General features: G+C 39.1%; 1 protein-coding gene across 1 annotated transcript in view; it reads left to right on the plus strand.

The window, feature by feature from the left end:
* arv1 (ARV1 homolog, fatty acid homeostasis modulator) overlaps positions 1–7,656 on the plus strand; it is a 9,454-nt gene extending 1,798 nt beyond the window's left edge. The window contains exons 2-5 of the mRNA XM_072678143.1: positions 818–937; positions 2,060–2,213; positions 3,829–4,050; positions 6,021–7,656. Of these exons, the coding sequence (XP_072534244.1) occupies positions 818–937; positions 2,060–2,213; positions 3,829–4,050; positions 6,021–6,154 (630 nt within the window). The 3' untranslated portion in view covers positions 6,155–7,656. The remainder of the gene's footprint in view (positions 1–817; positions 938–2,059; positions 2,214–3,828; positions 4,051–6,020) is intronic.
* Positions 7,657–12,758: the final 5,102 nt, after the last annotated feature.

Below are 12,758 nucleotides of genomic sequence, written 5' to 3' on the forward strand. Positions count from 1 at the left end.
CCTGTCTACAACACACATACACATCCAATTTATTTTCTATCCAAACACCTCAGTGAATCACATGTGTTCTGAGTTTTAGATTGAGCTTTAGATTGTAAAGTTTGTGTGGACTAATTTTTCTGTATGAATATTCTATGTCTGTTTGTAATGTGAACATAAAATATATAAAAATTATAAATATAAGTCTGAAAGCTTCTTAAAACTAATTTGGAACAATATCTCATGCATGAGGCAGTATACTTGTAACCCTGTCCTATAAAAGCTTTCTGTGAAAAAGCTCTTAAAGCTCTAAGCATTAAACCTTTTAAGGTACGGCTCCAATTATCACCACTGTGAATATTTTTGACCTTTTTAATTATTATTCTTTAATAAAAGTGACTTTAGTGTCACTTAAATTAGGCAGTTAGGTAGTTAAATTACGTAGTTAGGTAGTTATGGATACCACATAGGCTATAAAGCGAACAAATGAACTATGTCACTTTGATTTTTCCAATTACTTATCAACACATTTAACACTGAATATTAAATATACTATGTGTTATCAGGTGTGGACTGCAGTTCATGGCAAACAATAGAACTGCACTCTCAGAATTATAATAATATAGTAATGACAGGATAGTATGGTTAGAGCCATACCAATGGGATAATAATAGATTACATATCATGGCTAGATCGATGGCAGTAGGATAATACTGTGGCTAGGACCTAACAATGCAATTTGACAACAGAAGAATAACATTATGGTTACTGATTGGATTCTGTTGTTTTATTTGGCTGTTACAAATTAAGATTCTGTGTTCAATCCTTTTCTTTTTAGAAATCATGTGCGAAGCCTGTGGACAAGTACATCGAATATGATCCTGTCATTATTCTAATAGATGCCATATTATGCAAGATCCAGGCTTTCAGGCATATTCTATTCAACACTGAAATAAAGGTAAGTGTGTTCCCTTTCCAAGGCAGTGCTGACATTCCTACAGATCGTTTTTATGGGTGCCATTTAGTATTTTTAACAGCCATTTGAGGACCAGTATTTGTGCTGCCAGTGGCTGAAGTTGGGTAGTACTTCAGAGTTTTAGGTTTTTTAGCATTGAACACAGCAATTCACAAAATATGCTTAGTTAGCATCCAAGCTATTTGCCAAATGCAAAAACAATTGACATCCTCTTTTAACTATCTTCAGGAAATTCTGATGATGTAACTTTTAGTAAAACAGGTGAGTTGTGGAATATTTCAAATACGTCAGAGATGTGAACCTGTTCAGGTAACAGGGTCGAGTGAGTGTTGAAGGACACAACTAAAACACATATTTCTCATAACCTACATTGAATGAAATGGGTTTCTAATGCATGTTAATATATTTTGAAGTATTCTAATCGGCGAAATATGGTTATAGTGTGCTGGGACATACAAAAGCTGCTTTGTAAGTTATCTGTCTGAAGCGTTCACAGAGGTTGTTGGGACAGACATGCATTGCATCAACCTTATGAATATAACATGGGTACTAGAATAACTGGGCATGATTCTTCTGTGACTAGCATCTGAGTGTGTTAGCTTGAGGCTAATATATTAGTTTGCAGAACTAAGTGTGTCATATCAGTGCAATATAAAGCACTGCTTTCACTAAACTGAAGCAAAACCTACCTGTGCTGTTCTGATCTAAAGGTTCTAATATTGTACTATATATTGTCAAGCAAAAACCTTGTCCCTCCATTTTTGCTGTTTTCCACTTTAACATAATGTAAATCTGCCAGTTGTTCTGTACATTTTGTGACACGTTCATGGCGAATGGACTAATAGAAATGTTCTGAATGACTTTAAATAAAGTCTTTGCACTTCTATTGAAAGTTAAGAAGGTTAACTCCTGGAAAGCTGACATTTTGGAGATTTTTGCACAGCGGTACGATATATAAAAAATATAAAAATCAGAGGTTCATTAATTTGCTGTTTTTAATTGAGATTGTGTCAAACAGAATTATGACTTATGAAAAGGCTTATGTGTTTGAGACCTTCAGAACTGACAGAACTGAACTTACCCTCCTTTTCTGTCTTTTTCCAGATTCACTGGAAGTTGTGCATCTTCTGCTTGTTGTGCGAGGCATATCTGAGGTGGTCCCAGCTCCAGGGTTCAGACGTAACCAGCGATCCTGCTGATATCATCAGATACACAAAAGAATGGGACTTCTATGGGATGTTTGCTCTGGCTGCTCTCGGTAACCACACACTGCATGGTGCACGAAAAAAAACCCCTACAAACTGACCGCCTTTCGTTGTTGGATCACATTTTTGGATGACCTGTTTCAGTACGCTAGTTCCTATAGGAGCATCTGCAAGCAAGTCCATGCTTGTAGGATCATATTAACTGCACAGAGGATTGTTGTTTTCCCGTCCTTTGGAGACCTTAGCAGTACAGTGCTGTGGCAAATGAGGCACTCTTCCTTTTTGGAACTTTGCATTGGGGGGGTTCATGTAATGAAGGCTTATAGCCATCATTTATCATAACACTCACCTCAAACCTGGCGAGTTGTTTATGGGGAAATTCCACTGATATTTAAGATCTGCAGTTCAAAGGCTTAGATGTAATCAAAGTCATGCAGAGTGAATGGATGAAAGATTTATTGTTGAGAAGCTTACCCACACAGATTTCTCGATTTTACAGTGGCGGTAATACGAACTAGGAGTTACCATGAGTACAACACATATATAATATTTTTTAATTACCTTTCAAAAAAAAAAAAAAACCAAACACAACTTGTCTTTAAGGGTTGTGGAAGAATATATCCTCAAAAAAAGAGCATCATGACCGGCCTCCATGACCTTCCACTGTTAATGATTTCAATCCAGTACATTGTTGTTGTTGTTGTTGTTGTTATTTTTGTAAATATTCAGGGTACGTTTCCTCATGGTTGGCAAGGTCTCCGATCTGTTTGTGCAATGGGGAAAAAAAAAAAAAAAAAAAAAGCTGGTGTGTGTACTCAGTCCTAGATCAGTAAATGGGAAACAAAGAAAGTATCTCGTACAACACTGTTCCAGCCAATCAGCAACAGGGGGCGTTCGTGCTCACGCACAGACGGGGGATGGAGAGGGGCAGGGGAGACTGTGCATCTGCTACGTGCTGAACTACATGCATTGTCAAGGAGAGATGGCCCAGAAACAGCCCAAAAGTAGATGGGTGAAGACACACGTGTAAACATTGGTGGGGTGCTTGGACGTCATCATTGTCATTACCTTGACATTACGCGTGCATTAATTTGGTAGGTGTGGCTTCTGAATGAGCACTGAAGGGAGGGGTGTGTGTGTTTTGCTGTTGGGTTTAAATATCAAAAGCTGTTCTCCAGAATCACATACAGAAATGTGATACACATATACAGAAATGCATGAGCCATCATATTGGTATGCATTTCATGGAATAGCTTTTTGTGATTGACCTTTGAAAGGCACGCAGTTCTTCAGACGTCTGATTCCTTTCACCGCCACTGTGAACAATCCTGACTAAGCAAGTTTCTCTAGAATAGGGCGTTTCACACCGAACCTGCTCTGAAGGACGGTTTATATTTTGACATGTTTTCACCTTTTCCATTTGTCCAGTCATAGATAAGATGGTCAGAAAACGCACCAGAAAGTCTATTAGACATTACTTGGTATATGATGGTATATGAATTTTTTTTATTTTTTATTTTATTTTTTTTTATGCAAGCAGCAGTTTGCGCAGTGCTAATTGGTGGTGTAAAAACTACCATTATTTGTTAGCTTAATTAGCCTCACAGCTCCAGCGAAAACCTAAGCAAGAAGCAAACTAAGTGTGTAAGTGTGTGTGTGTGTTGTCAGAGTTGGCGGTGTACTGTGCAGGCGTGTTGGCAGTGTTGTGGCCGGTGCAGTGGCTGTACGGCCTCTCTTTGGAGGTGATTCCACTGCTGAAGGGTTTGCTGCTCTCCTGCTACGGGAAAGTGCTGCTGATTCCTGCGGTGATCTGGGAGCACGACTATTCTCCCCTGTGCTTCAGACTCATCAGGCTGTTCGTCCTCACCTCCAACACACAGGCCATACGGGGTAAATATATACACACACACACACACACACACACACACACACACACACACACACACACAGAACAGTGTAGGAGGGTTTAAAGGCATGTACAGAGTGGATGAGCATAAATCCACCCCCTAGGCCATACGTACACAGGCCGGTACATATATCTCCAGCACGCAGGCCATTTAGGGTCAACACACACCCTGACAGATAACATAACTCCATAAAGAGTAAACGCAGACATTCTGGAGCCAAAATCACCAACATGCTGACCTGTACAGAAGTAAGAAACACTCATTGAGGGAATGAGGATTTGCCACAGTTTGCAAACTATATCTTCAGTGAATATTTTTGGAAAGCAGGATTTCTCAGTATTTATGAAGCTGGATAACTTGTCCATTAGGAATACCCCTGAGCTCCTATTGGACAGCTTTGAGCAGCCCTAAATTGTGTCATTATGTTATTTATTGCTTTTCTTATTTACCATAGTGTAGTGCTACCAGCGCTGGGAGAGTGAAGGCTAGCACATATACTTCTTCAGAGCATGCATTTATTGATTTATTTTTACTGCCACTAATGCAGTGCAATGATGACTACCAGTTCTGCAGCCTAGGCTAACATATGCCTGCATTAGATGGCGCCAGTGTGCTAAGACATCTTTCTGCTTCTGTTCCTGTTGTTTTGCTTTGCTCTGCGTATAAGGTGGGAAATTCTCACCTGCAGAAATGATGTTCTTGAGTGTTGGATACTCTACATAAACGGTTATTACAAAACCCTTGCTCAGAGAAATGGAGGAGAACAAACAACTTCACATCACTGTGTCGCATTTTCATTATAATTTAGATGATTCATTTAGGGCTCATGTTGACCTGTTAACACAACAGTAACTTCTGATGGAAATCAACATGATATAATATGGCTGAATCCCAATTGCATACTACACACTACTACTATAAGGTATATGCTATGCACTAATCTTAATATTGTGGGTTTGACAGTGTGTATATGCAAGGTATATACTATGTACTGTACTCTTAAAAGCAAAGGTTAAGTACACAAAGTTTTAATGTACTAACTAGGGCTGTACAACATTGCAAAAAACTGACATGGCAAAATAAATATTTTCTGCATTGTATATTGCGATATTTAAAATATACATTTTTAAACAGTTTTCACCAGAAGTCAATGATCCGACTTGTCATTATATAAAAAATGCACTCATTGTATCCAAGAGTAAAATACTGGGCAAACAATACTGGGCAGCTCTGGTAGATATGTCATGTGTCAGATATGTCAACAAGAAGAACAGTGTGGATTTACATTTTCTATCAAGCAGCAAAAAACTTGTTCATCACGTGTTTGATATAATTTTACATTATTATTATTCATTACAACGCGAGTAGCTCCTCCCTTTCTGTTTCGCATTGCATTGTGGGGTAATGTCCATAGTCACCACACTCAAGAACGGTTCTTAGCTATTTAAATATACTCAACTGTGACACTTTTATCTATTTAACATACTTCAAACTAGTTAGTATTAGTAATTAGTATGCAATTGGGACACACCAGATCTCTTGTTTTTACTTATAAACCCTAACAAAGTCTAAAGTGCGCTTTCTACACAAATTCTGCTCTTTTTTCCAGTTCAAATAAAAATACAAAATAATCCAAATCGAATTACACCAAGCTTTTGTTATTGTTTGCAATAACTGCATCCTCTAAGGCGGTTTACACTCCTCGTTTGTTTGGGTGCCTATCTTTAACATCCTTAACGGTCTGTACGTGAGAATCTTGTGCTGCAGGAATCACGCGAGTGCCTGTGAAGAGTGAAATGTTGAACAGTCAGTACAGCGCTGCCCTGAGGGCTCGAGTTATCTGGCTAGCTGAGAAATCCTGCTTCATCAAGCATCCCTGTGTGCTCGTTCTTCACCACTCATTCTGCTGTTTGCTTTAAGTGACTCTGGGCTCTCCTGTGTGTTGTGTTTCAGTGATTTTGAACTGCAGAAGAAGACTATCCGTCTTGGCTGTGTTCGGAGGGCTGCTGTTAGAGATGTGTGTGTCACACGCTTTACAAAAACTGCAGCTAAACTCACAGGACTACCTGCCGGACCTGTACACCTGAACCGGTTACACCGCCGTGACTGTGTAGCGTACTGGTGGCAGCTAAGGGAACACTACCAGTCGGCAGCTCCTAAGACGTTTTGCACTGCCTTTGCAGCAATAAGTTGTGGAAGTGTGTCAAAAACCAACTAGGTGCCTTTTGCCTAATAATGCATGCCTGCCTCTAGGACTGTTTATTCATTGCTTTGGATCACACTAGCAGTGACAAGGACAACAGCTGCTTCTCCTGGAATCCACGATAACATAAGAATATTAAAAATGTGAGTGCATACAGCTTGCTGCATAACTTTACAGGATTTTTACAGTTGTACCTAAATCTCACAAATGGTAACTTTTTAGAAGAAGGGAAAAACACTTAAATGTAATGTAGGTTAAGGTCAGTAAATTTCTGAATGACCTCATGATCGCATTTTGATGTGCCAGTGTACGCAGGAGGGTACCTCAAACCTACGGAGCAAGGAAGGTAAAGCTTGGAAGTAAGCAGGGATCCATGCTAGGCTAGAAGCTGATGCTAGCTGACCAGTTTTACCATCTGCTCCCTCAAAAACAAACTGGACTACCTCATAGTATAGCTAATCTTACAGCAGAATAGAACTCAGAAATGCAGTTTGCGGACGCTAAACCCGAGCAAGATAGCTGCACACCATAGCAAGTGGACAGCAGTTATTCAGGAAAACGTGTTGTAACCTGTTACAGTGCTAAGCTGTGTTAGGCTAGTCAAGGCTAGGGTAGGCTAGGCCAAGCAGCTCCAGTGGGCCATGGTGCTGCTGTAAACCAACCCCCATACAAAAAAGTCATTGTGTTTTATTCTGAGACAAAATAACAAGGGTTTAAATGAGCATCTAAAATTGTCAGCAAAGTCAAAGGCTTAATTATACACCAAAAAATTATAATAATAATAAAAAAAATTGATACTAAATAAATGTATTCTTTGACCTTCAATGGATTTTCATCTTCAATGGAAAATCTATGTAATGCACAGACAGGCTTAAACCTTAGCTGTTCTTTACATTGTGTGAACGCTACATAAGGCATAGACCCATAGAAAACAGTCCAAAATTGAAATGCTCTTAATGTACATTTCAAATTTTCCTCCTTCAGTTGCCGTGAGTTTTTGTTATGACTGTAAAAAGAAGCGCTAAGAATGATCAACCAACCTTCAGCTGCATGTGTGTGTAGGAACACTTTTACGTAATCTTTGTTCCAGGCAGGAGGGAGAAAACCGTGCCAGCTTGCCCCATTACATATGTCGATGAAGGCAGAGGGCAGAATCCTGTGCGTGTTTACGGAGTTTTCAGAGGGGCTGCTGCACATTCCTGAGGTCATTTGTCAAATTCTTGCCAATTAGCTTCACTGAGCTGCAGACATTTAGCCAAACACACTGCAGATGTTGGCCTGTGCCTACAGCACACACTCCTATTCATTAACCTCTGCCATGCTTCACAATCCTAATGTGATTCTGTACACTGAATAAAATATGTATAAAGCTATTTTGTTTACAAATCAGCAGTCTGTGTATATCTGTTACGAACCTGTCTGCAGGAGGTGGCTTTGCAGACACCGATTAAACCAGGTTTCAGACCGAGTTCCTCTGTTCTTGGTGGTGGGAGGGTTCTTTATTCTAAACCCCTTGTTCCTCCCGCTGGCTGAGCTTAATCTGTGTCTGGAAATACTTGGAGCTCATTGACTGTTTTTGAGGATTAGCTGTTCTGCTACGCCACCCAACATTGTTTTGCAGATTCTCATTCAGGAATTCTGCATTTACACCAGGACACACTTCAGAGATACACTTTAAAGGAGTAGTTTGACAAAATAATGAATGAGCTTGATGATCACTGACCTCAGATGCAGTCGATCAACAAAGCTATGTTTGATATCTGAAATTTGCTTTTTGTAGTTTACAATGAGAGACGCTAGGCTAATGTTGCTAACAAACACTGTCACCAATCTCCAAAAACCTCTTTATTTGTTTCACACAGAAAATCATTTACATTTACATTAATGGCATTTTAGATGACGCTCTTATCCAGAGCGACTTACAAGGTTACTCATATTGCAGAGGCGGGCCTATGTAGTGTTCGGAGTCTTGCCCAGTGACTCTTATTAATGTAGCGCAGCACAGTCAGACCGAGAATCAAACCCCAGTCTCCTACATGGCGTGATGATCATTGACGGGTGTTATCTGTTGCACCACACCAACAACACAGACAAATTAATGTGGTTTAGACCAGAGTATGGCCCTGTCCCATTACTCTTGCACCCTCGTACCTCTCGTTTGCACATTCCCACTAGGTGTGCATGTTCCACAGCGATCCAGTGACATTCCTTGCATTAACCATCCAAAAAATGGAGAAAAGAGACTCTCAAAGTGTTTTACTTGCTATAGTGATATTGAAGTCTTATTATTCTTGAAATGGTTCTCTGCCACTGACCACTCATGCAGTTTAGCAGCAAGTGTGTCCCAATTCTGCTCTAAACTCTTTCGACACCTTTAAAGCTCAAGCCCCCTTTTCCTGCCCTTCGACAACTTCATAAAAGTGCACTTCCAGGCGCTGCTTAAGGCTTAGGCCCTGTCCCAATTCTCGCCTTATGATTTCACCTTGGTTAGACAAGTTACCTTACAACAACATACGTATTGTTGCATTCTAGTGTGTGTGTTATTGTCCCGTACTTTGTGCTCAGCTTTCAACAGCACTAACATTTAGCAGCATTAAAAACGCATGGCTTAACCAAGTCTAATATGACTGCTAATACACCACTGGCTTGTGTTTCATTGTTCTAAAAAGGTCTAAGTTCATTACTTCACTGTAATGATGATGTAGCCTCTGCTCATTAGCATCAGCAATAATTTAGCCGAAATGTTCACAAGTCGTCATCCAGCCTGGTTTCTGAGTACATCCCTGTACCTGCGAGGCTGAGGACTACACTTTGTATAAGTAGGAGAAATGGAGCAGTAAAGCATTGTGGCTAAGGGGCTGATGTAGGGGAGAGCCAGGCTAAAGCTAAGCTGATGCTGATCTTTAGCTGTGGATCACAGACTGCACCCTTTGCAGGACAGGAATATTTACTGCGATGAATCAAAGAAAGGAAGGCTGGTAATGCTTATATACTAGGACTCCTGGGCCTGGATGGCTGTGGCAAAACTGGGGTTTGCACTGTTGTTTCCTGATGATGCAGCCAACGCAAAATTCCAGGCGTCAAGATACCTGCTAATACGCTACAGTCTTATAAATAATTGTGTTTTTTGGAGGAACAGTTATTCCCCAGCAGATATTCAACATATGTTCATTGGTTAAAACTGCAAGCCATATGTTTCTTGCACTTGCTTAATATAAGACACCACGGGACTTGCGCAAGTTAAGACAGGCTCTGGAGATACCTTCATTCCACAGGCCTGGCTTTCTGATGCTGTGCCTGCTCAAGAAAACTGCAGCCATTGTGTCTACACCTCGAATAGTCCCAGTTCTTACTGTCTTAGCAGCATGTAAGGACAAATTGAGTGAAAAATGACCTTACCCAGTAAACACATGTGACAGTTTAACCTCTGACAGAGAGCCATGCCTGGGCCGACGCTCCTGATTTATCTAATGTATCTCATTTGGGTTAATGGATAGTCTGCGACAGATAGATAGAAGGTTGTGTTCAAAAGTTCACATACACACATTGTGGACATAAATATGCCAAAAATGTATTTTTTATCAAATTGTTGTTTTTCTGGCTTTATTTGGGTTTTTTTTCTAACCCTATACATATAGCAGACATTATATTTGGTTAAGTACATGCATCTTGGCCAAGCACTTCTGGTATACATCAACAAGCTATTAAAAGAACTCTCCTTCCACTTTGTGCAATGTACCAGCAAAACAGCTCCAGAGAATTATGCTACCACCACCATGCTTAACAGCTGGCTCAGTGTTCTTGAGGTTGAATGCCTCACCTTTTCTCCTTCAAACATACCCTTGGACATTGTGGCCAAACCTTTCTTGACTCATCTGACTATAAAACTGTCTTCCAGAAGGTTTCTCGTAGTCCAAGTAGTCAACTGCAAACATTAGTTGAGCTTGGAAGTTGTTGATTTTGGAGCACAGGCCCAGTAAAACCCATGTGACAGTCGACAGTGACACTGGTGTTCCAGCAGCTAACAGTTCATGACTTGTTCCTGACTGTCTAGGCCAATTTCTTCTTACTGAGGGTGACAATCCACCCTACATGCAGGTGTTTGAACAGATGGTCATGGAATCTGCAGATGTTTAGAAATTACTTTACTAAGTTACTTTTCTGACTTATTTAAATCTACATTTATTACATTATTCTCAGATCTGTTGGACTTTCCCATTGTACTCGTCTTGTGGTCAATTCCGTGAGCGCTGTCAAACAAATTCTTTTTATGTGGGCACAGGGAGGCTACCAGCTGTAGTTAGTCATGATCACTAACAGGAAGTTAAGAGGTCTTGGTACTGGTACGTTTTAAGACACTAAGGATAACTTTTTTAAGAGCATTGAATTAATATTCTAAGCTGGTGTATGTATATTGTTTACTCTGTATGTATAATGTTGACCCTGTGTTGACTTTTCTTGTCTTTTCTAATAAAGATGTATGTAGCATTTTTGTTCTGCCCCCCAGAAGACAACAGTTCAAAGAAATCATGGATAGCCCAATATTGCCATGACATTCATGTCCATGATGAGTGTTTGTAAACTTCTGACCTTAACTATAGATATTTACATAGATAGACAGTGAGAAAGGTAGCAACTGTTATGTTCAAATACCTGCAATTACATGAAATCTAAATCGGTGGCTTTTTATAAGGTCTTATGTAAGTGTGGTGTACCTATTTTCCTGCTGAATGAATTGTTTGTTTATGAAATAGTAGTGAAACAGTGATTTGGTTTGAAACACAAGCATCTGTAGCTCAGGCTTGTAAGCCTTTAACATCATGCAGCAGCAGCTGCTGTACCTGGCTAATCAGATCAGCAGCATAAGAGTTTCAGTAAGTGTGTCAGAGCAAACAGTAGCTTTACTGCTCCAGATAAGAAGTCATTGTAACACTAAATGGGAGTCAAATGGGTTTCACATTTCACAAACATTTAGACTTCATCTCAAAATAATGACTATTTTGGAATAATGACTTATATTATATATTATATTATATTTGCTTTATTTAAAATGAAGTAATAATTATCTACGCTAAAACTCTTTAACAAAATCAAAGTTAAGATGTTGAGCTCAACCATTAATTATTTTGTATTAAGTACAAATTTGAAAAGTCTTTATTTTAAGAAACTATTTAAAAATGTTTTTAAAATCTTTACTTTAGGAAACTAGGTGTTAATTTTGAGAAACTAAGTACAAATGTAAGTTTGTAAGTACTAAGTTTAATTATATTTAAAAGTTATTACTTAAAAACAAAAACATCTATTTTGCAAAACTAAGCACAAATGAAGTCTTTCACTCTTTTATTTATTTTTTATCATTTTTTTTACTCTTTATTTTAAGAAAGTATTTAAAATTGTTTAAGAAACTATGTGTTCATTTTGTTTTAAAGTCTTTATTTCACACTTCACTAAATATGTCTAATTTGCAAAACTAAGCAAAATCTTGAGAAATTGAGTCTTTATATTGAGAAACTAGTTGCAAATTATAAGAAGGTAAGATAGGTATTTCTTTTTTTATATAGGCTTTATTTTAAGAAAATATGTCTTCCATATGTATCCATATTTGTCTAAACTATATTTAGTCTTTATTTTGAGAAAATATTTTCATAAACCTCAGAACAAACATTATTCCTCACAGTGTACTCTAGGGAATGTCCATATATATTGATTGGATCAACTTCTCAGAAAGGCCACAGTGGGACACCTGCTCTTTTTGTGAGTTTACCAGACTGAGTTATTGATTGCAAGAGCTATAACTAATGCTCCTTATGAAATGTTGAGTTGCATAAATGAAGTCAGAAGTTTCATTGTTGCAGTCTGAAGAATGTTAGCAGCTTATTGACCAAGTCCACCTGTTGCACACTGAGCAGCGCAATTCCCGACCATTGTGACGCAGACCATGGCTTTGCTTTTCAGTGAAGATTACTGTAATCCATTCCAATCTCCTGAGCAGGTGTTTGAACACACTGAGGCGTATATTGAGCTGCCCGTAGAGAAATGCTGGAGCAGTTCACAGCTTAATACCTTTCAAAAAGTTTGTTATACACATTTCTACATGTCCAGAAGTATTCAGACAGTGTCCCTTCTAATAAGCCAATTCAGCTTCATTTTGGTCTACTCATTGCTGTTACAGGCATTCAGTTGCACACACAACTTATATGTATATTCCATGTAGAAAAACATCAACCAACAGAACGGGACTCTCTGAAGAGACTGCACATGAGCCGAAGGTCATGAATCCAATGCCAAATGCCAAATGCCGAAAGGCCCTAGCACTAGGCTGTAGAGCACTGGAACTGTGTTCTCTGGACTGATGGAGTTCATCTAATCCCTTTGGCATAAATTGGAGTGCCAACCTAATCATCCAATGTGCCTGAATTCAATCAGATCATCACAGCAATGCTCAAACATTTAGTGTAAAGCATTCTGAGAAGAATGGATGCTGTTAC

The sequence above is a fragment of the Salminus brasiliensis genome, chromosome 1 (genome assembly GCF_030463535.1).
Source record: "Salminus brasiliensis chromosome 1, fSalBra1.hap2, whole genome shotgun sequence".
NCBI classification, from domain to species: domain Eukaryota; kingdom Metazoa; phylum Chordata; class Actinopteri; order Characiformes; family Bryconidae; genus Salminus; species Salminus brasiliensis.